Source organism: Narcine bancroftii, chromosome 14 (genome assembly GCF_036971445.1).
Source record: "Narcine bancroftii isolate sNarBan1 chromosome 14, sNarBan1.hap1, whole genome shotgun sequence".
In the NCBI taxonomy this organism is placed as follows: domain Eukaryota; kingdom Metazoa; phylum Chordata; class Chondrichthyes; order Torpediniformes; family Narcinidae; genus Narcine; species Narcine bancroftii.
In genome coordinates, this window is record NC_091482.1 from 6,466,753 (window position 1) to 6,490,557 (window position 23,805).

A 23,805-nucleotide genomic window follows, 5' to 3' on the forward strand; every position below is an offset into this window, starting at 1 on the left:
TATCTTAGGGCACAGCGGTTAGCACAAAGCTATTAAAGCAACAGTGACCAGGGTTCAAATTCGACGTTGTCCGTAAGGAATTTGTATGCTCTCCCTGTATCTGCATGGGTTTTCTCCCACCTTTCAAAATAAATCATATGGAGGTTAATTCGAGTATTTGGGCGGCACGGGCCTGTGGCCAGGAGGGCTTGTCACTGTGCTGTATGTGTACATTTCTTTATAAATTAAAGAGATCCCTCGAGGCTGTGCATCTTGAGCTCACCTATGCCCCCAAATGGGAGTGTGTGGAGCGTGTAATGGATGAAGCAGTCGTTGGCTGTGACTCCACCGCTGGATGTCTCTGCGATCATTCTCTTTATCAACTGCACAGGGAAAGAAATAGAGAGACAAATCCAATTGCTACATATGCTGCCTGGTTAGATCCATCCCAGAACTGGAGATCAGCAACTGCGCACCCTTTTCATAATTACAACTTAGAGAACTGGCGCTGTCTGCAAGGAGTTTGTACTTTCTCCCTGAGACCTGTGTGTACTTCCTCTGGGTGCTCCGGTTTCCTCCCACCCTCCAAAACGTACAGGGTTGTAGGTTAATTGGGTGTAATTGGACAACACAGGCTCATGGGCCAGAATCATCTACTCCCTTGTTGTAAAAAAAACAATTGCACTTATGCAGTATCAGTAACACAGCACAACACCCCAAGCTATTGCGCAGGAGCGTTTGTACATAAAGTCTGTCACTGCTGCAGTAGGAGATGTTGGGTCAGATGATCAGAATCTTACCTTAAAGTCATCAGAATGAAAGAAGATCAAGGTGGTGAGGCTTAGGAGGGAATTCCAGTTCACAGAGCCCAGACGACAATGGTATAAATTGAGTCCACTTTGCAACACCAGTTAAAAAGACTTGGAACTGAAGATGTGACTCTTTGAAACTCCCACCAACCCCCATTTTGCTCATACAGTGCCCTCCATAATGTTTGGGACAAAGACACTTTTTTCCTTTACTTGCCCCTGTGCTCCATAGTTTTATATTTGTAATCAAACAATTCACATGCCAGATTTTATTAAAGGGTATTTATGTACATTTTGGTTTGACCATGAAGAAATTACAGCACTTTTTATACATGGTCCCCTCATTTCAGGGCATCATAATGTTTGGGACATCGTAATGGTATCTATATCAAAGTCATCATGTTCAGTACTTTGTGGCATATCCCTTATGTGCAATGACTGCTTGAAGTCTGTGATTCACAGAAATGACCAGGTGCTGAGTATCTTCTCTGGTGATGGTCTGCCAGGCCTCTACTGCAGCCGTCTTCAGCTCCTGCTTGTTTCGGCGGCTTGTCCCCTTAGGTTTTCTCTTCAGCACATGAAAGGCATGCTCAATTGGATTTAGATCGAGTGAATGACTTGGCCATTCAAGAATTTTCCAGATTTTATCTTTAAAAAACTCCTTTGTTGCTTTAGCAGCATGTTCAGGATCACTGTCCTGCTGTAGAATGAAGTGCCCTCCAATTAGTTTGGAACCTGAGCAGATGTTTCTACACACCCAGAATTCATTTTGCTACTCCCATCGGCAGTTACATCATCAATGAAGATCAGTGCTCCAGTACCTGCGGCAGCTGAACATGTCCAGGCCATGACACCCCCACCACCATGTTTCAGAGATGAGGTGGTATGCTTTGAATCTTGGGCAGTTCCTTTACGCCTCCACACTTTGCTCTTGCCATCAATCTGATACAGGTTAATCTTGGTCTCATCTGTCCACAAGACCTTCTTCCAGAATTCTGTAGGCTCTTTTAAACACTTCTTGGCAAACAGTAATTTGGTCATCCTGATTCTGTGGCCAACTCGTGATTTGCATCTTGCAGTGCAGCCTCTGTATTTCTGTTCATTAAGTGTTCTATGGCCAGTAGTCACTGATAGATCCACACCTGTCTCCTTCAGAGTGTTTTGTAGGTGATTACTGAGCTCACCAGTACGCTCTTTGTTCTTATTGATGTTCCAAACAGTTGATGTTGGTCATCCTAAGGTTTGGGTGATGCCTCTTGCTGTTTTATTCTTGTTCTTCAGCCTCGTAACATTGGCGCAACTCTGGTCCTCGTGTTGAAACATGGAGTAGTCTCCAAAGGTGATCAAAAGTTTAGAAGCAAGCCAAGCTCTCTTATACCTGCACCAATGAAACAATTAAACATACCTGAGTACTGACAAACACCTGGAAAGCCAAATGTCCCAAACATTATGGTGACCTGAAATGAGGGAACTATATTTCAAAAGTACTGTAATTTCTACATGGTTAAACCAAAATGTATACAAATAACTGGGAATAAACTCTGGAATGTGCACTTTAATCACATGTGAATTGTTGGACAACAAATTTAAAACTGTGGAGCACAGGGGCAAATAAAGGAATAAAGTGTCTTTGTCCCAAACATTATGGAGGGCACTGTACTGTACCTTGATGATAGGCTCAAGCCTGAAACCTTGGTTATGTATCTTGCATTTTCTCCAGCATTGTGTGTTTTTAGTTGAAGACTTGCAGGATTTATTGCACAGAATGCAGAGGAAATGGTAATTTCCTTTCCCATTCACCTCCCAAAGGAAAGGCCAAGTTGAAATGAACCTTTAGAGGCAGGTTCATTAAATCTATTTAAGAGGGAATTAGATCTATTTCTTCAGTATAAGGGTATTAAAGGTTACGGAGAGAAGGCGGGGATGGGGTACTGAACTTTAAGATCAGCCATGATCTCGTTGAATGGCGGAGCAGGCTCGAAGGGTCGAATGACCTACTCCTGCTCCTATCTTCTATGTTTCTATGTTTATGGCAACATTGTGCTGGCAATGATGTTCAACCAGTTCCTGATCTCAGCTGTGTCTCTGCAGGGAGGCTGTTAACTCCACATTAGGTTCTTCTTTATTGAATGTACGTAGGAGGTGATTTTAAGACATCAAATGGGCCTTCCAACACCGAAATAAATTGTTTACTGTCACTGGTACTAAGATTCAACACAACTTTATGAGAAGATCTGAGGAGAGTTGAAATGCAGATGCCACAAAGGTTTCAAGGAATTTGCAGGAAAAAAAAACATGGTCCCTACAGGATTCCTCTCCCTCGGTTCCATCTCAAAGAGAACTAGTCCCTGCCGCGATACAGTTCACTTGGCACCATGCTCCCTGGGAATTCATACATTCATCTGGATTCTGGCAGGAGGCATCCCTGTATCTCCCAGTTTGGATGAGGACCAGAACCCAGTCTAATCCATACCCTGACTCACTGGGTCCCATCGAGAACTGAACTCGAATAACGTATATGCTGGTGTATAAAACGACATAAACTTAAAAATGACACCCAAAAACCAGGGGTCATCTTACACGCAAGTATAAAATTCGAACCTTGACAGCGAAGTCTCAACGCTCCCCTGCGGTGTCCATCTGCCCAGTCTGACTGCCATCAGCTCTGTAAAAGCTTTAAATGGCCTGTTGAAGGAGCCAACAGTAGTTTGCTCATAAAAAAAATTAAACTTTTACAGGGTAATTTGATTTTAAAATATTGTGACAGCATCACTCCACTGGTCAGCAGTAAGTGCCAGACTTGGGGTTAGACTTATACAGTAGTATAGCTCAAAACCTCCATTTTAAGTGGAAATCTTGGGGTCGTCCTATATGTAGACATACAAGATAGCTCAATGCAATGCATTAAGGTTGAACCCTTCCCTGGTCTGCCTCTGGCTTCTAAATTCTCATCTCCCCAGCTGGGGCACCCTCCACTAGTGTTGTAATCATAAACAACACCATAACTGAGCAAAACAGAGGTAAACAAGGAGTCTGCAGATACTGGGGAAGCAGAACAATACACAAATTGCGAGAGGAACTCTGGAGGTCACACAGCATCCAAGCAAAGCAATAGGCAGTCCGCATTTTGGGGCTTGAACCTTGAAAGGGGGTGGGGGGGGGTATAAATGTTTGGGGAGGAAGTTCTAGAGCTCGGGGCTTGGGAAATGAAGGCAGGTCAGCTAATGGTGGAGCGATTCCATTCAGAGACAGAGGCCAGATGCCAGACCTGAAGTGGCTGGAGATCACGGTGGGGGAGGTGGCAACTTGGAAGATGTTCGAATATTTGTGGTGCTCATTGTTAGAGGACAGTGGGGATGGCAACCCTCACCTTCTGGTTGTGCGAGAAGGGGTACAGAGCCAGAGGCTTCTCCCGCTTGTTGATGAAGGCGATAGCCTCGTCCACGCCACTGACTGTGACAATAGGTAGTAAAGGCCCAAAGATTTCCTCCTGCATGATCCTGGAGTCGGGATCCACATCAGTTACAATTGTTGGAGCTGTGCAAAGTAACAGGTTGTTTGGTTTAGAGATGGAGAAGAAAGTCCCACTTTGCACACCGTCGAGGGGCTGATTAGAATCCCCACCAAGACCCGTCTGTCACGGTCTTTGCCAATTTCTACTGCTGACACCAGCTTGCCATGGCTGAAGTGGTCTCTGCACAGGAGCAACTCTCCACTCAGTAGCTCCCTGTGCAGCTCATCAGCACAAGTAGGCAAGGGGAACTGGGTAGGAAGAGGATGTGGATCCAGGATCTCCCCATTTAAAGGCTGGAATGCAACACCATAATGATGGACAGTTACCAGGGCAATGATGGGCGTGACTCGTTGGAAGGGGGCAGGGTGAAGAATGAAGGACAGCTGTCACGGCTGATGGACAATCACCAGGACAAGGATGGGTATGAACCGTTGGGAGGGGAGCAGAGTGAAGAATGATGGACAATCACATCCATCCACACTGCTGGCTCCAGCTCTGTGCCCCCTCCCCCCACCCATTACAGATTCATAACCCATACCGCTCTTGGCCAGGTGATCCTCACTTGACCCCACCGGGCACAGCCACAGAGGGAAGAGTAGAACAGACAAGAGGGACCATGGCTGCTGGGGAAATGGGGGTAGGAGATTGGTCAAAATCAATTCAGCCAACATTTTCTACTCTTCCTGACCTAAATTTTATCGATGAACTCTTTGAGTTATAATTTATTCATAAAGGCATGATATCTGCTTTATATTATAAACTATTTAATATGAAAGCAATTTCTTTAACTGGAATTAAAGCTGAATGGGAGAATGATTTGAATATCTCTTTTTCAGAAGAATGGATGTCAATGTTGGGCCTGATTTACAATTCCTCATTGGGCACTAGGCAGAGTCTTATTCAGTTCAAAGTGCTACATTGTGTCCATTGCTCCAAAGTCTGATATTAGTTCACTTTGTGACAAATGTAAAATATTCAATGCCCCTTTGTTAGATATGTTTTGGACTTGTCCTAACTTGCAAAAATATTGGACTAACATTTTTAGAATTTTTTCCACCCTGTTTAGGATCACTTTAGATCCATGTCCAGTAATTGGTTTTTCTAAAGCTATAAATATTATTTTATCTTCTAATCAAAGACAGGTTATAACATTCACCACTTTATTAGATCAATTCTGTTAAAATGGAAAGATGAGCACCCACCTACATATAATCAATGGCCATTAGATATTACATCCCATTTAAATCTGGAGAAAATTAGGCATAATGTCACGAAAATCAAGATTTCTTTTGATAAGAGTTGGGGCCCATTTCACTTCCATCATTTAACTAAGTAGGTACAATGATGAATGTCTCTGGACGTGCTTGTTTGGATCCCACGGCTGCTTGTTCGGATTTAACATGACACCCAATCTGAATTTTAACCTTGATCGCTGTGGGTTTGATTTTTTTTCTTTTTTCTTATTTATCTCTTAGGATATTGTCTGTATTACTGTTTATTGGATTTAAATTTAAGTTGTATTGCTATTGTACCATCTGTTACTATTTGTAAATATGCAAAGGTTTCGTTGCAATTGATTTACTGCTTTTTTGTTTGTTTTTCTGATAAAACTCAATAAAAATAATTTTAAAAGAAAATCAGTTCAGCCTCTCCTGTGGCAGCGCATGGAGAGAGAGGAAGGTGAAAGGCTCTCAGAGATGGCCACCCCCGGAAAAGGAAAGGGATGGGGCCCACTGTGAGCTGCGAGGAGGAAGGAGAAGCAAAGTCGCAGTGGGGGGTGGGGGGGGCGGTGGACGGTGGCAGAGAGAGTCCCAGTCATAGGGCGAGGAAAGAAAAGACCAGGATGTGGTTCTGTTGCACGACTGGAGAGTGACCTCAGCTGCGTTAGTGATCAGAGTGTGAACCAACCGTATCTGCTCGGAAAACAGACATCGCATGTCACCCTACTGGCACTTTGCTCCCACAGTGCAGTGACTGTCTGCAACAGGAGGTGGAGCACCAGAGTCCATGGTGGCACAACTACTCGCGTACCTATGTAGAGATCCCCTTCGTCATTTTCACCACCATATGCCACGTTAACTCCTTCCAGTAGAGACATAATCCTCCGAAAATGCCGCTGGTTGACAATTCGCCCGTAGTCAGGGGATTTCTGGGGATCAGATCCATAAAATTCCTGCAGCAGGAAGAAACAAGCTGAATGAGAAACTCTTTGCTGGCCATTTTGATGACAAGACATGAGGAAGCAGTGTCTGATGTTAAGGATCAATGATAAAGGAGTTGTCCACAGGAAGGGGCATCACCATAGCTAATTTGCTACATCGGAGATGAACCCAAGGAAGCACACCTCGAACGTTTCAGAGAACTGTTCAGTTTCTCACATCAGTTTGGGGACCCAATTTCCATTTGAAAACCTGCCATCCTTACCCAGGTTGGGCCTATACGAGGCTCCAGTCCAAAACCACATCAACACCGCCACCGCATTTTGAAATCGTCTTGCAAAGTACACAGCTGCAAAGTGCTGCCATTGGTCAGAAGTGAGGCCGAACATCTCCAAAGGAATAAAAAGAACAAAATTCTGGAGGAACTCAGTAGGAGGCAAGATATATATCCAACGTTTCGGTCAAGGGATGAGTAAAAAGCTTGGGGAGAAGAAAAGAAAGGGCTAGGGGACTCTGTGAATGCAAAACTGGAGGAAAGGAGATGGAGGGAAAGGGAAGGGGGGGGGGGAAGAGAGAGAGAGCTAGTGGAAAGGAGACAGGGGGATAGATGTTGGTGTGGAGGGGGGGGAAGTCTAACTGAAACTGGAGACATTGACACAAATGCTATCCCATTGGAGGTTACCCAGATGGAAATTGAGGTGCTGTTCCTCTAATTTGTGGGTGGTCTCAGCCTGGCAGTGCATGAGATCTCGGACAGACATGTCAGCATGGGAATGGGGCGGGGAATTGAAATGGGTGGCCTCCAGGATGTCCCCATGTTGGTGGCAGACAGAGGCGAGGTGCTAAACAAAGTGATCTTCCAGTCTCTTCGATGTAGACGAGACACAATGGGAGCACCGGGTGCTCAGAAGTCCACAGGAAAGTAAGGATGGGCTGGAATGCTGGCCTTATTAGCAACACTTGCATGCCAAGATTATTGAATGAGAAGGTGGGTGGGTATCCAGCCACCAGACGAAATTCTTGTCCCATCGAGCATCTCACTCATCCTGAACAAGTTGAAACAACCCCGAGTTGGACCTTGCTCTTTCGGGAACCAACTGACGCTTTGTTCCTTATTTCTTTACACTCACTGTAATGGCGGAGCTCATTTTCTTCACCAGTTCGTCTTGGATGCTCTTATCACACAGGATGTAGTCAGGGGCGATGCAGGTTTGGCCACAGTTCGTGTATCGGCCCCACGCTATACGTCTAGAAAGGGAAAAACAATTATTCACAAATAACTAAAGGTGATGGCTCCATTCAACTTTTACGAATAAATGTTTAACTGAGGCTGATTACCCCTTCATTATGAATCCTTGTGTCCCAAGCTTTCCTCATGGCTAGCTATCTAACCTTTGAGGGGAATGCATAAAGCTTTCTTTGCCTTTTTTCTCTTGTGTGCCACATCATACTAATGCAATGCTGCCTGAACTGTGACATTTTACACCTCCCCCCTCAGCCAGAGGCCAACCTGCAGGCAACGTCCAGATTGCAGTCCGTGTCAACGTAGCACGGACTCTTCCCGCCGAGCTCCAAGGTCACTGGAGTCAGGTGCTTGGCAGCAGCCTCCATGACCACTCTGCCAATTGCTGGACTGCCCGTGAAGAAGATGTGATCAAACTGAATGCTCAGAAGCTCAGTGGCCTCCTTTTCTGCTCCATTAATGACAGGGTAGAGCTCCTTGAAGAAGAAAGAAACTGGGTTGAAGAGAAATATCAAGCTTGATGATCCAAGGCTAAATTACCCTGGAGGCCTAAGTTAGTGTGGCGGTTACTGCATTGCCGTTAGAGGACTTGGGTTCAAATCCCGCGCTATCTCTAAGGAGTTTGTATGTTCTCCCCAGGTCTGCGTGGGTTTCCTCTGGGTGCTTCAGTTTCCTTCCACCCTTCAAAACGTGTTGTAGTGTAATTGGGCGGCATGGGCTCGTGGGCGTGAAGTATCTGTTACCATGCTATTTGTCAGGAGGAAGTCAAACAGTTCCCATCCAATGTGCTTGTGACTGATTTGAGGAACATAACAATGGAATCAGGATCAACTGAGTAAACAAACGAATGTTAATCAAAGAGAAATAGAATGACTGGAATTAGAAGGACATTTCTCCACGCAATGGGTGGTGGGTATATGGAACTAGAGGTAGTGGTAAAGGCATGGGCAGTTGGATTTAGATAGGATGATGGAGAGGAAAGGGTTAAAAGGCAAATAGGACTAGCATGGGCAGGGAACTTGGTTGGCATGGACAAGTTGGGCTTAATGTCCTGTCTACAACTCCATCCTTGATCATTTTACGTGAGAAGGAGGAAAAGGTCTGAACATGAACAAACTGCAGAGATGTAGGAGGGAGTGTGTGATGGGGAGAGGGAGGGAGTCCCAAATGAGTGATGGAGCTGATTTATAACAGCTGATCTATCTGGAGGAGGTGGAAATAAAAAGAGAATGAAAACGGGAGAGAAAACTGGAGTGCAGACGACTGGAGACTGGCTCGAAACTGGCTAAAGAGGTATCAGGTATCGGAACTGGGATGCGAGAGGTTGGCAAAGGCGCTGAAGTGTTCCTAGTGGGGGTTCAGATCTGGAGCTCGGGTTGCCAATAGTTTGGACTGCTCTCTGTGGGCTGCGGAAGCACTGGAGGCTAATCTTCAGACACTCTGAATCTAGGAGATTTTGCGTTTGCTTCTCTTTCTCTGACTGTCAGAGGCGCTTTAGGCAATTTCGGCTGATGGTGAATCTGTCTGCCTTACAGCAGGCAAAAAGCAATATGACACTGTTTTATTACTTGACAATAAATTGAATCTTGAAAATGGGCCTGTGCCACTTCAGGCCTCACCAGAGTACCCAGGCCTAGCCACACTCACCTTGTCCAGGTACTGGGGGAGGAGATCTGCTAGAAGCTGTGCAGTATTCCCACTTATTTCCGATGGCTTCAGAACGGCAGCATTTCCTGGGAACAGGATTATGGTCCTAATTATAATACAGGACTTATAGCGCCAAATCAGGCCATTTGGTCCAATACTGTCATGCTCCACCCAAGCCTTCTTCCACACCCCTTCAACCTTCAGAGGTATGTGCTCGTGGGTCGAAAGGGCTGGTTACCATGAAGTATGTCTAAAATTCCCAGGTGAATGCAGCACTGGACATGGGTCCACTCACTCTTCACCACTGAAGCCAGGACCAATGCTTCTGGAGCACAAAGAGAATCATGTTCTAACACATAAACTAAATTCCACCGAGGGGCCAGAGATGCTGTTATCTGAAGAAAGGACATCTGTGTACCAAGAACATTTAATCTTCCTGCTTGTTTTGGTCACAGACTGTCAGAGGCCTAGCCATGATGCAAAATAAACCATTGTATTCAAAGTGATAAGCTGAAAATTATGTTATTCGACAGAAGCCTAGCATGCTAGCTTGCTCGCTTATCCTTCTTGCTGTGTTGGGAATAGGTGCTTGGGTAAGCAGATCTTGGGTAATATAAGCCATGGTCCCGCTGCTGAAGTTTGAGACTCTCCGAGTCTCAGCAAGAAGAAGAACTTCTAGAGTCCAGCCAACGTCCCGGGCGGGGGAGGTGGAGAAGCTGCTACCGGCGCCCTGACAACCTACTACAAGTGTGCAGTCGTTGCTTCGGCAGTTGAGACCAGTCCAAGCATTGATAAGTATAGTTGGGAAGGGCTTGCATATTGTAGTTTGGTATCAGCTTTTGAATTTGTAATAAACATTTGTATAATCTGAACTGCTCTCAGTGTGTGTGTGTGTCTATTTTCTTTCGGTAGCTCAAACACTGTGACCAATCTAAAACGAACAAAGTGAGAGGTACAAGTTTACCCAAGACAACCCCTAAACCCAATCTCCCCACCCCCAAATGGATAACCATGCAAAATTGTGCCAAATGGAACAAAGACAATACAAACCAAAAATGATGTTTCGAGATGAATTCACCAGATTTGAAGAAGCTTAAGAAAACTCATTCAAAACTTATCCTAGTGATATCCAAACTTTCCCTCTGTAACATTCTAAATTAATTCCTGACATAAACAGCGATTACTTATTTTGAAATGACATCCCCTGAGTGAAAAAGGTGTGTCTACACAGACAAAAAGGATGTCCCCCATTCAATCTCTGTGCTAGTGTGGATATTTCATTGGAATTGGAGAAAGGGGAGGTGTGGTCTTGGAAATCAGTCACAGCTCCTGATCCTGACCTCCGTCCAGATTCCTAGTCTGAGTTACTAGATTCTGATGAGTGCAAGTGAGCTGACTTAGGGCAGAACAGTTAGCGTTGGGCGGCACAGTTAGCGCAGCACTATTACAATGCCAGCGTCTGGGACTGGGGTTCGAATCTGGAACTGTCTGTAAGGAGTTTGTACATTCTCTCCGTGTATGTATGGGTTTTCCTATGGGTGCTTCAGTTGTGTCCCACAGTTCAAAAAAAAAAAGTATCAGGGGTTGTAGGTCAGTTGGGTGGTATGTGCTCGTGGGTCGAAAGGGCTGGTTACCATGAAGTATGTCTAAAATTCCCAGGTGAATGCAGCACTGGACATGGGTCCACTCACTCTTCACCACTGAAGCCAGGACCAATGCTTCTGGAGCACAAAGAGAATCATGTTCTAACACAGAATGCAACTTCCAGAGAAGGGACTAAATAACTGTAGAATTCCAGTGGAAGTTAAAATATAATGATGGACAACCTCAGCAAGACTCAGTAAATACAACACTCCTCATTAGCAGTACTATTGGTGGAGGTGGGCCACTGATGGCACTGAAGCTTACCTGCCGCGATGGCCCCAACTAAAGGCTGGAGTACGAGGACCAAGGGGTAGTTCCAGGCCCCAATGATGAGAACCACGCCGAGGGGCTCTCGGTGGATGTAAACTGTATCCATTAGCGTCGTCATGCCCTTCGAAACATACTGTGGTGCAGTCCACTGAGGCAGATTGTTCAAAGTCATCGTAATTTCATTCAGAATGCCCACAATTTCATAAATTTCCACTTCAAACGAATTCTGCAAATTCAGATAGGAGGAAGGTCATTTTTAAAAATGTTCCTGTTCCCTTCCTCTGCTCAAGAAAGTGAGGGAAATCAGGCATAAAGATGTGCAGCATGGAAGCAGGCCCCTCTCCCCAATGAGCCTATCAACAGCTCATTTACACTAAGCCTTCATTCTCATCAACTCCCTCCAGATTCTCCTGTCGTAAAACTCCAAAGGTCCAGATGCCAGAAATCAGATCACGTGAGAATCCGGACTCCTCGAAACTCTCGGTTGAAAGTCGGACCACCTGAGAATCCAAATTCCTTGAGACTCTCAGCTGAAATCTGGACCATTCAAGAATCTGGACTTCTCAAAAACTCTCGGCTTTTGTGTGTGTGTGTGTGTAAGGGCCACAGACACACAGTGGCAACAAGCGACAACCCGGAAGTTTCAGAAATGTAAGAAAAAAATAGTTTGTTAATAAACTATCAAAATTTATCCATTTGAATTTTAAAAGTATTGCCCGAGAATCAGGAAAATCAGAAAATTTGATCTGGCCCAATCCATGAGCAGTCTAGATTTTAGGTCGTTTACTGTATTCACTTCCACCCTGATTTATAACTAAATCAGTGGTTCTCAACCTTTTTCTTTCCACTTACATACCACTTTAAGTAATCCCTATGCCATAGGTGCTCTGTGATTGAGGACCACTGCTGTAAATGAACTTAAAACCCTTTAGAATGTGGCTAGGTCATTTAATAGGTTTGTCAATCGTCTGTAACATAGCCAAATCCGGCACTGCTCCCACCCACTCCAACAACCGTCCCTCCATCCTGCACAAACATGTCCTTGGCAACAGCACTAATTCTTTTAAAAATCCACCTCCTGGATCTAATCACCATAAAGAACATTGGTTGGCATGATGAAGACCCAAGAAGAAACCTGGTCCATCCAAAATAGTCTAGTACTGAGAGTTTCAAAACACTGCTGTTGAAGGAAATGTTAAATAGCCAGAAATACTCTGCATGTCAGCCAGCATCTGGGGAGAGAGAATAAGATTAACATTGCACATTGATGACCTTTCATAACAAAGGCAAAGGTCAGAGTGGGAAAGAGAAAGAGGAGCATCAGAACCATTAGGCTGAGGAACAGGCAGTGAGAAAGCTGAACATCCAAGGGAACAGCTCACCCTAACCACCTGAGACTCTCATATTCATAAAACAATATTTATTTGTACAGATGAATATTTCTCCTGCATATGTATTGTTTGTCTGTATGTGTGTTATGTCTTGTTGTATGTCTGCGTGTTTTGCACCGAGGAACGGAGAACACTGTTTCATTGGGTTGTACTTGTACAATCAGATGACAATAGACTAGAGATAAGCATTCCAGGAAAGGTTCAGAAACATTCCAGGGGACGTTGGTGTCTTGTTGACATTCTGATCATTTATCATGAATTTTGTTTCCAACCTTGTGCAGGTCCTTCTGGAGTGCCTCCATGACTAGATCCTTTTTTTCTGTCAGCATCTTCTCCAGTGCCTTCAGCTGTTGGACACGGAATTCCAGTGGTCGGGTCTTGCCCAGGTTATAGGCAGCTCGGGCACTTGCTACCGTGAGCTTAATCTGCTCCATCATGGGTCAACTTCGCACAAAACACTTGTAAGATGGCTCAAGGTTCCACAGGCACAGATCAAGGCCTAGATAAAATCTGAACAGAGGACAGGTTGTCTGTTAGAACATAAGAAATAGGAGCAGGAGTCGGCCATCTAGCCCATCAAGCCTGCTCCACCATTTAATGTGATCATGTTTGATCTGATGATGGGCTCATCTCCACCTACCTGCCCTTTTCCCCATATCCCTTAATTCCCTTACTATGTAGAAATCTATCCAACCTCGTCTTAAATAGATTTACTGAGGTCACCTCCTCTGCTTCAATGAGCAGCAAATTCCACAGATTCGCCACCTTCTGGGGAAAGCAGTTCCACCTCATCTCCATCCTAAATCTACTACCCTGAATCTTGAGGCCATGTCCCCTAGTTCTGGTCTCCCCCACCAATGGAAACAACTTATCTACCTCAATCATATCTATGCCTTTCATAATTTTGTATGTTTCTATCAGATCCCCTCTCATTCTTCTAAATTCCAATGAGTATAGAAATAATAGAATATAAGCACCTGCAGCGTACTTTAATAACAAGGAACGAGATTGTGGGTGCAGCTTGAGATGAACAGAGCAATGCAAAGCAAACAGAGTAGATGTGGCAAGGTGGTTTCCCATGGGAGGGGAGTCAAGGACAAGAGGACACAACTTCAGGATTAAAGGGCATCAAATTAAAACAGAGATGCACAAAAATTTCTTGAGTCAGAGGGTCGTGAGTCCGTGGAACTTGTTGCCACGGAGGTTGTGGAAATGAGGTTGATGAGTGTATTTAAAGCAGAGATCGACAGGTATTTGATTAGTCAGGGCATCAAGGGTTAAAGGGAGAAAGCCAGGGAGTGGGGCTGAGTGGGTGGATGGATCAGCTTGTGATCAGAATGGCAGAGCAGACTCGATGGGCCAATGTGGCGACTTCAGCTCTGATATCTTGTAATGTTCTTCTGATAACAATCTCATCATTTAGTAGAAGAGCAGATCAGGATCAACTGCTAAATGGTATGCAAGGGCAATTAATGAAAATAATATTGATTGAAAGAAGAGTTAGAATGTACGATTCAAGATCTTCCATTTATCCATTCCTTAGATTATCTACTGTTTGAAAGTATTGCACTTAAACACTCAGGTCAACAGTCCTGACAATTCAGAATAATACACATTGGTACCAATCACACTGATGAAAACAGGGATGAGGGAGTATAGGGAGTTGGGCAAGAGGTTAAAAAGCAGGATCTCAGTGATGTAATAGCTGATTCCTCCCACTGTTGGTGAGTGTTGGAATCAGAGGACAGGGCAGATAAGGAGCTGGTGCAAGAGTTAAGAATTCAATCTCAGACCACTGGAATCTCCTCTGGGGCAGAGGTGATGTGGACAAAAGGGATGGGTTACACCTGAAGGGTGACCCAAAATCCTGGCTGGGAAATTTGCTAGAGCTACTCAGGAGGATTTAAAGTTGTCTGGCAGGAGTAGTGTGGCAGATGAGAAAGTTGAGAAAAATTCAGAGATAAAGCTAGTTCATCAGACAGGAAGACAGGAGCAGGACAGGGAGCAAGGAAGGTCTTGTGGACTGAACTGCCTTTATTTTAATGCAAGAGGCCCGACAGATGAACTCAGGACCTGAAACTGTTATTATAGCTATTACAGGCATGGCTAGGAATGGCAGCTCAAGGTTCCAGGGAATAGATATGACAGGTGTGATAAAAAAGTGGACGTACAAGAGGAGGAGGGTTACGTTTTTGATTAAGGTGAACACACGACAGGACTTAGGGAGGAAATTCTGCACTCTTTCTGCTGGCTCAACCTGGTTGCCAGCAACTTTAATTCCCCTCACCATTCCTAGACATTTCTGTACTTTGCTTCATCCAGTTAAAGATAAACTTGAGAAACAAAATATTACGTTTTTCCTGGGAAGATCTGAACCTAACGGCGTGAACATTAAATATTCCCATTTAGGTAACCCCACCCCAATCCAGCTCAACGGTTTCCATCCCTCCTTTACCTGCTCCCCTCCTTACTTTTCCCTCAAATCCTTCCTCCTGGTGATCTCCTCCCCTCTATATCTCACCGTCTCTCCTGTCCAGTATCCAATCTCTGTGGATGCTGCTTGACTCATTGTATTCCACCCAGCCTCTCAATGTGACGGAATAGTTGTCTTTAGTCATTGGGTCCTATTTAGCTTAACAACTTTATTATTAAATGTTTTAAATATGGGAGTAAATACATCTTATTGAATTAGGATCTATATCAGATTAGGATATTGTGGTTTCCTTACCTAAAGAAATATTGTTCTTCACTTCAAGGGAGTACAGTAAAAATGTCAGAAGATCATCTATTATCTGGATGACTGATAGAACAGGATGGATGGGCTGAACATTGTACTGCAATTCCAGTTTCTTATGTCCTTATGATTCAGGAAATGGCAAAGAGTCTTGCTGGGTCATTAAACAACAGAGGAGTATATTGTGCCATATAGAGTCAGCAATAAAACATTAATATTTCAGTTCTTATCCTTTATCACAATTAACTTACCTGGTGGAACTCGAAGCTCAAAGGGGAGTTCAACTTTGTTGTTGGTGGTGCTCAAGATTTCCCAGCCAATTAATGTTGTATGGACTTCTCTACTTGCACCCACACCTCCTCCCTCAGCACCATTCGGGACCCGGTCCTTCCAAGTGAAGCATCTCCAGCACCCAGTGTTCCCGCTGTGGTCCCCTCTACATCGGAGAGACTGGGCACAGACTGGGAGATCCCTTTGTTGAGCACCTCGGCTCTGTCCACTGCAATAGTGTGGATCTCCCAGTGACCACCCATTTCAATTCTCCTTCCCATTCACTTGCCGACTTGTCCGTACATGGTCACATGCACTGCCCAGACTGAGACCATCTGTAAATTGGAGGAACAACACCCCATCTGACTGGGCACCCTCCAACCGGATGGCATTAATATCGACTTCTCTGGCTTTCATTAAAACCCCACCCCTTTCTTCACCCCCCCCCCACCCCCACCCCCATTTAGTTATCAACTAATTGACAAGGACATGATGTTCAAAACCTGCTGTTCTACAGGTAGAGATAAGGGTCAGAATCAGGTTTATTGTCGTAAACGTGTGTCACGAAATTTATTGTTTTACATCAGCAGTATTGTGCATGACAGGTGCAAAGTTGCTGTCAGTTGCAATTCCTAACTACAAGATTTAAAAAAAATAATTAGTACAAAAAAGAGAGAGAGTGAGGTAGTGTCTATGGTTCATTTTTCAAACAGAAATCTGACGGCAGAGGTGAAGAAAGCACTTTCTGTACCTTTGTTCATCTTCAGACTCTTGTACCTCCTTCCTGATGGTAGCAGTGAGAAGATGGCATGGCCTGAGTGGTAGGGGTCCTTGAGGATCGAGGCTGGTTTCTTGAGACCCCGCCTCTTAAAAACATCCTTAATGGAGTGAAGACCAATGGCCCTGATGGCGCTGGCAGAGTTCACAACCCTCTGTAGCATCGGCACCTCCATACCAGACAGTGAGGCAACCAGTCAGAATGCTCTCTGTGGTACACCTGTAGATATTTGCTGGAGTCTTTGGTGACACACCAAATCTCCTCAAACTCCTCATGAAGTATAGTCGCTGATGACTGCATTGATGTGGAGGCCCCATGATCAGTCACTAGAGATGTTGACATCCAGATATTTGAAGTTCTTTACCCTCTCCACTGCTGACCCCACGCTAAGGACTAGTTTGTGTTCTCCTGGTTTCCCCTTCCTGAACTCATGAACATGTGTCATGAAATTTGTTGTTTTGCAGAAAATCCCATTAAATTATCAGCAGTAAATCTTGATAACAGTGTATCCTGCTCAACTCTGACCTCACCCTACCCGAGACAATCTCTTTGTCTTATCCATTCCTCCCCCGACATCTCTATATCTAAATACAGTAAAATCCTGGTTATCCGGAATTCAAGCAACTGGCAGCCTCAAGCAACTGGAAAAAAAAATTTCAGAAAATAAGCATTTTTTTTACCCCTAGATGCTGGATACCGGGGATTTTACTGTACTAATTTAGTACACTACATGGTTGGCATAGAGGTTAGTGCAACGCCTTTACAGTGCCTGTAGTCAGGACCGGGGTTCAAATCCTGTGCTGTCTGTAAGGAGTTTGTGCGTTCTCCCTGAGTCTGTGTGGATTTTCCCCGGTGGCTCTGGTTTCCTCCCACCATTCGAAACATGCCAGGGTGTAAGTTAATGGGGTGTAAATTGTGCAGCATGGACTCACAGGCTGAAATGGCCTGTTACCATGTTGAATGTCGACATTTAAATAAAAAAAAAATTAACTTCCCAGATCTGACAATGAGTCTTCTACTTGAAATGCTATCTCTGTTTCGCTTTCCATAGATGCTGCATGACCCGATGAATGTTTCCTGCATTTTGTTTTTATTTCAGATTTCCAGCTTCTGTTTTGTTTTCATTTTAAGTAAGAGACTCTAATAGTGGTCTTTTAACATTTTTGTTGATGCAAATAAGTTGTTTTCGAGACAAAATGAGCCACACATAATTAATCAGAGAATGGATTACTTATTTGGAATTTCATACTCAGCCAGAAATGGATTGGAACGCTCTAGCTCACCTTTGATGAAGAATTATATAGAACATGGAACAAATTGTTTCCAGAAACAGGCCCTTCAGCTTGCCACATCAGTGGTGAACATCATGGCAAATTAAATTGAATATCTTCTGCCTGCACATGATCCATGTACCTCCATGCCCTGCAATATTCATGTGTATAACTAAAAATTTCTTCAAACACTAACATTGTAACTGATTCCCCCACCCTCCCGCACATATCCGTCAAACTTTCCCCCTCTCATTTTAACTGCATGCCCTCTACTATTTGACATCGAAAAGATTCTATCTACCTGTCTAAGACTGTCATAATTTTATAAACTTCTGTCAGGATCACCTTCTATCCTCTGATCTTCTCCTTCTTTTCTTTGGCTTGGCTTCGCGGACGAAGATTTATGGAGGGGGTAAAAAGTCCACGTCAGCTGCAGGCTCGTTTGTGGCTGACCAGTCCGATGCGGGACAGGCAGACACGATTGCAGCGGTTGCAAGGGAAAATTGGTTGGTTGGGGTTGGGTGTTGGGTTTTTCCTCCTTTGCCTTTTGTCAGTGAGGTGGGCTCTGCGGTCTTCTTCAAAGGAGGCTGCTGCCCGCCAAACTGTGAGGCGCCAAGATGCACGGTTTGAGGCGTTATCAGCCCACTGGCGGTGGTCAATGTGGCAGGCACCAAGAGATTTCTTTAGGCAGTCCTTGTACCTTTTCTTTGGTGCACCTCTGTCACGGTGGACAGTGGAGAGCTCGCCATATAATACGATCTTGGGAAGGCGATGGTCCTCCATTCTGGAGACGTGACCCATCCAGCGCAGCTGGATCTTCAGCAGCGTGGACTCGATGCTGTCGACCTCTGCCATCTCGAGTACCTCGACGTTAGGGGTGTGAGCGCTCCAATGGATGTTGAGGATGGAGCGGAGACAACGCTGGTGGAAGCGTTCTAGGAGCCGTAGGTGGTGCCGGTAGAGGACCCATGATTCGGAGCCGAACAGGAGTGTGGGTATGACAACGGCTCTGTATACGCTTATCTTTGTGAGGTTTTTCAGTTGGTTGTTTTTCCAGACTCTTTTGTGTAGTCTTCCAAAGGCGCTATTTGCCTTGGCGAGTCTGTTGTCTATCTCATTGTCGATCCTTGCATCTGATGAAATGGTGCAGCCGAGATAGGTAAACTGGTTGACCGTTTTGAGTTTTGTGTGCCCGATGGAGATGTGGGGGGGCTGGTAGTCATGGTGGGGAGCTGGCTGATGGAGGACCTCAGTTTTCTTCAGGCTGACTTCCAGGCCAAACATTTTGGCAGTTTCCGCAAAGCAGGACGTCAAGCGCTGAAGAGCTGGCTCTGAATGGGCAACTAAAGCGGCATCATCTGCAAAGAGTAGTTCACGGACAAGTTTCTCTTGTGTCTTGGTGTGAGCTTGCAGGCGCCTCAGATTGAAGAGACTGCCATCCGTGCGGTACCGGATGTAAACAGCGTCTTCATTCTCTGATACTTCAGAGAAAACTACCCAGGTTTATCCAAGCTCTCCTTTTTAGCTCTTTAGATTTTGTTTGGACATTTGCCTAAATTTTGGTCACACCTTGATAAAGGGCTTAAGCCCAAAGTGTTGCTTATGTCTCTTTATCTTTCTGTTTGACCTGCTGAATTTCTCCGGCATTGCATTTTTACTCCCCTTTTAGCTCATAACCTCTAATCCAGGAAGTATCTTGGTAAATCTCTTCTGTACCCTTTCCAAAGCCTCTCCTTCCTGTAACCAATAACTAATTAAATGATTCATCATCTGCTATCCTCTGCTGAGAAACAAAATCAACAAAGCAAACAAAGTATGAAGCTGTATCCTTTGGAAAAGTTCATCATGGGAACAGAAGAAAAAAAGTGTAGGTTTGGAATAAACAGCATTGTGCAATTCTCTGCTCTTATTTGAAAGATGTTTTGCATAAATTCCAAATCAAAGTACATATGAATAACAAGGACCAGAGGTTAAAAATGTGATAGATAAGTTTCAATGTACATTTGAAGATAATATCTTACAATCCTCCCAAGTCTTGATAAAATGTTTCCTTTGACACAAGAGCTTTAAAAAAGTCTTCCTTAATTAACTGTTTAAAATGGAGATGAACAGAATTTTCCTCACTGAGAAACACTGATTTGTCAGATTGGATGACCACAAACTTGAACATCCTGAGCATTTCCCTCCACAGATACTGCCTGACCCACCGAATCCCTCTAACTTCTCTTCGTTCACTCAAGGTTCTAGATATGCAGTTTTGGGGTTTCTTTCGTTCAAACAATCCGACTGTGTGGACGCCCTCCACTCCGCTCGTTATATATTAAATCTCCCGGAAAGCGCCAAAGGTACACACCTCTAAAATTGAGGACTCGGGTGGAAAAATCAACAACCCATCGTCATGAAATGAAGATTTAAAAACTTGCTTGGACTGGAAATTTGAAATAGGGACCAAAAATTTGGAATCACTCATGGTGGCAACAGTTTTAAGGTTGAGGAGGGGCAGAACAGACTCACTCGATGGGCTGAATGACCTACTGCTGTTCCTTTATCTTGTGATGATCTTAATCCTTTGGATTCTGGCCATTTTTAACTTTTTTAGATCCTCTGGACAGGTTTCCATGAGTCAACCTCCACTGCATGAAAACCGGGTCGTCCCTGGGAAACCGGGACAAGGAGTCCAACGGTGGGGATTGAGACTGGGAATTTTGGGTGGTCTGGGGGGTCCTAAAAGAAAGAAACAACGAAATAGGATGAGTGGGGTCGACAGGAGCCTGGAGCTGAGGCAGGAGAGCCCACTGGGTGCAGGAAAGATCCTCCGAGCTAGTGGGGCTCCCAACGAGCTCGCCATCGCTCATCCTCCCCCCCCACCCACCAGAGACCACTGCATTGGGCACCTCTGGCTTGCCCTTCCTGGAGCTTTGCCGGCCGTTCAGCCCCTTGTTGCCTGCAGCTTTCGCCATTGCGCTGAAACACTTCGGCAGGTCGAGCGGCCAAAAGGGGCTCGAGACCCGCTCGCCTCCATCGCCCAGTTAGGAAATGCTTTGACTTACTTTCTCTCGGCGCCGCGTCGCGTTCCGTTACCCCCCCCCCCCCGGCCGCCGCCGCCGCTGCTCACCTCTCCACCCCCCCCCAACCAATGCACTGGCGCCGGCGCTGTCGGGTGTCCTCCCAGCCGCGAGGGGGAGCGCTGCTGCGGCGCCTCTGGCGAGGCGGACCGCGTGCTGACGCTTCCCACCCACCCCCTTCCAGGGCCTAGCATCGCCACAGCTCACAGGTCAGTGGTCGGCGGCGTGAGGTTGGGTCTGAGGCGGGTGGGATGGCGAGGCCACGCGCTCGAGAGAGGGGGGGGAGGGAGAGAGGGAGGGGAGGGGAGAGGGAGAGAGGGAGGGGGGAGGGAGAGAGGGGGGGGGAGGGAGAGAGGGGGGGGGAGGGAGAGAGGGGGGGGGAGGGAGAGAGGGGGGGGAGGGAGAGAGGGGGGGGAGGGAGAGAGGGGGGGGAGGGAGAGAGGGGGGGGGAGGGAGAGAGGGGGGGGGGAGGGAGAGAGGGGGGGGGAGGGAGAGAGGGGGGGGGAGGGAGAGAGGGGGGGGGAGGGAGAGAGGGGGGGGGAGGGAGAGAGGGGGGGGGAGGGAGAGAGGGGGGGAGGGAGAGAGGGGGGGAGGGAGGGAGAGAGGGGGGGAGGGAGGGAGAGAGGGGGGGAGGGAGGGAGAGAGGGGGGGAGGGAGGGAGAGAGGGGGGGAGGGAGGGGGGTCGGTCGGTGGGTGGCGGACGGAGAGCGAGGGGGTACCTGGAGGGTTGGGGCATCCCCCCCCCCCCCCCCCGTGGCCTTGGGGTCGGGGGGGTGTCCTCTTCTTCGCCCCAGCGCCCTGGTTCATCCTCTCTTGAGATCAAGTCCTAATTAATCCTCGCCATCGTCTACGTTGAGGAGCCGTGTTATTGTCTTGGGGGGGAATTACCTTTAACTTTCTTTGACCAACTATAGGACATAGGTGAGGCCAAATTTGGAGTATTGTGAGCAGTTCTGGTCACCTCACTGTAGGAAAGTTATCAATAAGAGAGAGTGTGGAGAAGATTTACTAGGATGTTGCCCAGGCTTCAGGAACTGAGTTAAACGGGTTAGGACTTTATTCCCTGGAGCATAGAAGGATGAGGGGAGATTTGATAGAGTTATACAAAATTATGAGGAGAATAAACAGTAAATTTAGATGTATAGCATGGTGACAAGTCCTTTTGATCCATGACTCTGTGCTGGCCATTACGTTTTTGGAGGGTGGGAGGAAACCCACGCAGACAGGGGGAAAACAAACAAACTCCTTACGGACACCACCGGATACAAACCCCAGTCATGATCGTTAGTGCTGGAACAGCGTTGTGCTAACTGTGCCGGCCTGTAACCGAAATGTAAGTCGGCTTTTCCCACTGAGGGTAGGTGAGATACAAACCAGAGGACGTAGGTTAAGGGTGAAGGGGGGGTATCTCTTCACATAGAGAGTGGTGGGAGTGTGGAACGAGCTGCCAGCTGAAGTGGTCAATGTGGGCTCAATTTTAACATTTATGAAGAATTTGGGCAGGTACATGGATGAGAGGGGTATTGGAGGGCTCTGGAACGAGTGCAGGTCAGTGGGACTAAGCAGGATAATAATTTGGCCAAAGGGCAAATCTGCTATTGTGTTCTGTAGTTCTAAGTGTATTGGTAATTTAACTGTTTGAAGGGTGAGACCGCACGTGGAGTATTGTGAGCAGTTTTGGGCTCCTCATTTAAGAAAGGATGTGTGCCGCTGTTGGAGAGGGTTCAGAGGAGGTTCACAAGGATGATTGTGGGAATGAAAGGGTAATCATACGAGGAGTATTTTACAGCTTTTTTGGCCTGTATTCACTGGAATTTGGAGAAGGGGGTGGGGGGGAATCTCATTCAAACATTTGGAATGTTGAAAGGCGGGGACAGATTTCTTGTAGAAAGGTGTTTACCATAGTGGGAGAGTTTGTGACAAGAGGGCACAACTTCAAGATTGAAGTAAAAACACGATGCTTGAAAAAACTCAGCAGGTCAGTGTACTTTTTGTTGCAAAGATAAAGATACATAATCAACGTTTCAGGCTTGAGGCTGAAGTGCCAGTTAATGAAGTAGACAAAGACGATGTAGTCAAAAAATAATCATGGCTTTTATTAGCAGAAACTAATGGTACAATAATGAAAGACAATGGGTGCATGCACAGTTATACCCAAGGGGATTGTCTTTAATGGCAGAGATAATACACAGCCAATGTTAGTAAGGCAAGGCTGGCCGAAAGGAAGACTGAGTGGGTGGGTAAGCAGGGGTGGGCAGAGGGTGTAGGTGAGGAGTAATGGGCAGGGGAAGTTATGGTGGTGCAAGGGGCAGTTAGAGGGAGGGATGAGTAGAAGGAGGGGTGGATAGGGAAGAAGTAAAAGGGGAGGGGCAGGGCGAGTAGGGGAGGGGTGATTAGAGGGTGAGAGATGGGTAGAGGGAGGAACAGGTTGAGGGAGAGGCAGTAGAGGGGTGTGTATAGGATGGGGTGGGTAGAGGCAGAGCGAGTGGAGTGAGGGGTGAGTAGAGGTTGGGTAAAGGACTGGTCAGGTAGAGGGATGGTGGGTCGAGGGTGAATAGAGGCCTAGAGCCTGAGGAGTGAGCAGGAAATGCTGAGTCCTGATGCAGGCCAAAATGGACACAGCCTGTGAATGCTGACTACATCTCCACAGGGACCAAATATGTTTCCCTCAGGTCAAGCAAAGGGTGAACTTGAGCTACCTACTCCTGACCTGTAACATTATCCTCCTAAAGTTGTATCCTAAAGTTTAACATTACATATGTTGAAAGAAGAGAAAACATGCAGATGTTGTTGAAAATTTTCAATAAATATTTAGTTCGGCCCTCGACTTAGCCCAAGTTTTTAATTTTGGCCCTCCGTGAATTTGAGTTTGACACCCCTGTTCATGGGTTTTAATTGGACAGCATGGGTTCGTGGGCCAGAAGGGCCTGTTACCATGCTGTAAGTCTAAAAAAAATTTTAAACATGTTAGAACAGACTTGATGGGCTGAATAGCCTATTTCTACTCTTGTGTCTTATGGTCACTTGTAGT

General features: G+C 45.9%; 2 protein-coding genes across 13 annotated transcripts in view; one reads left to right on the forward strand and one right to left on the reverse strand.

Annotated features, from left to right (window-relative positions):
- LOC138749731 (aldehyde dehydrogenase family 3 member A2-like) overlaps positions 1–20,903 on the reverse strand; it is a 28,913-nt gene extending 8,010 nt beyond the window's left edge. The window contains exons 1-9 of one of the 10 annotated variants that reach the window (XM_069911515.1): positions 20,825–20,843; positions 12,929–13,166; positions 11,260–11,491; positions 9,352–9,437; positions 7,972–8,180; positions 7,592–7,709; positions 6,334–6,475; positions 4,159–4,325; positions 263–362 (exon numbers count right to left, since the gene is read on the reverse strand). In XM_069911515.1, the coding sequence (XP_069767616.1) occupies positions 263–362; positions 4,159–4,325; positions 6,334–6,475; positions 7,592–7,709; positions 7,972–8,180; positions 9,352–9,437; positions 11,260–11,491; positions 12,929–13,093 (1,219 nt within the window). In that variant the 5' untranslated portion in view covers positions 13,094–13,166; positions 20,825–20,843. The other 9 variants (XM_069911510.1, XM_069911513.1, XM_069911514.1 and 6 more) reach the window with 9 other exon arrangements.
- Positions 20,371–23,805, forward strand: part of nle1 (notchless homolog 1 (Drosophila)) — a 28,552-nt gene continuing 25,117 nt past the window's right edge. The window contains exon 1 of one of the 3 annotated variants that reach the window (XM_069911508.1): positions 20,371–20,392. Coding sequence is in view for 1 of the 3 variants with exons in the window: in XM_069911506.1 (XP_069767607.1) it covers positions 22,732–22,752 (21 nt within the window). In the remaining 2 variants the exon portion in view is untranslated. Of the gene's footprint in view, positions 20,393–20,877; positions 20,984–22,621; positions 22,753–23,805 lie in introns of those variants that run through there. The other 2 variants (XM_069911507.1, XM_069911506.1) reach the window with 2 other exon arrangements.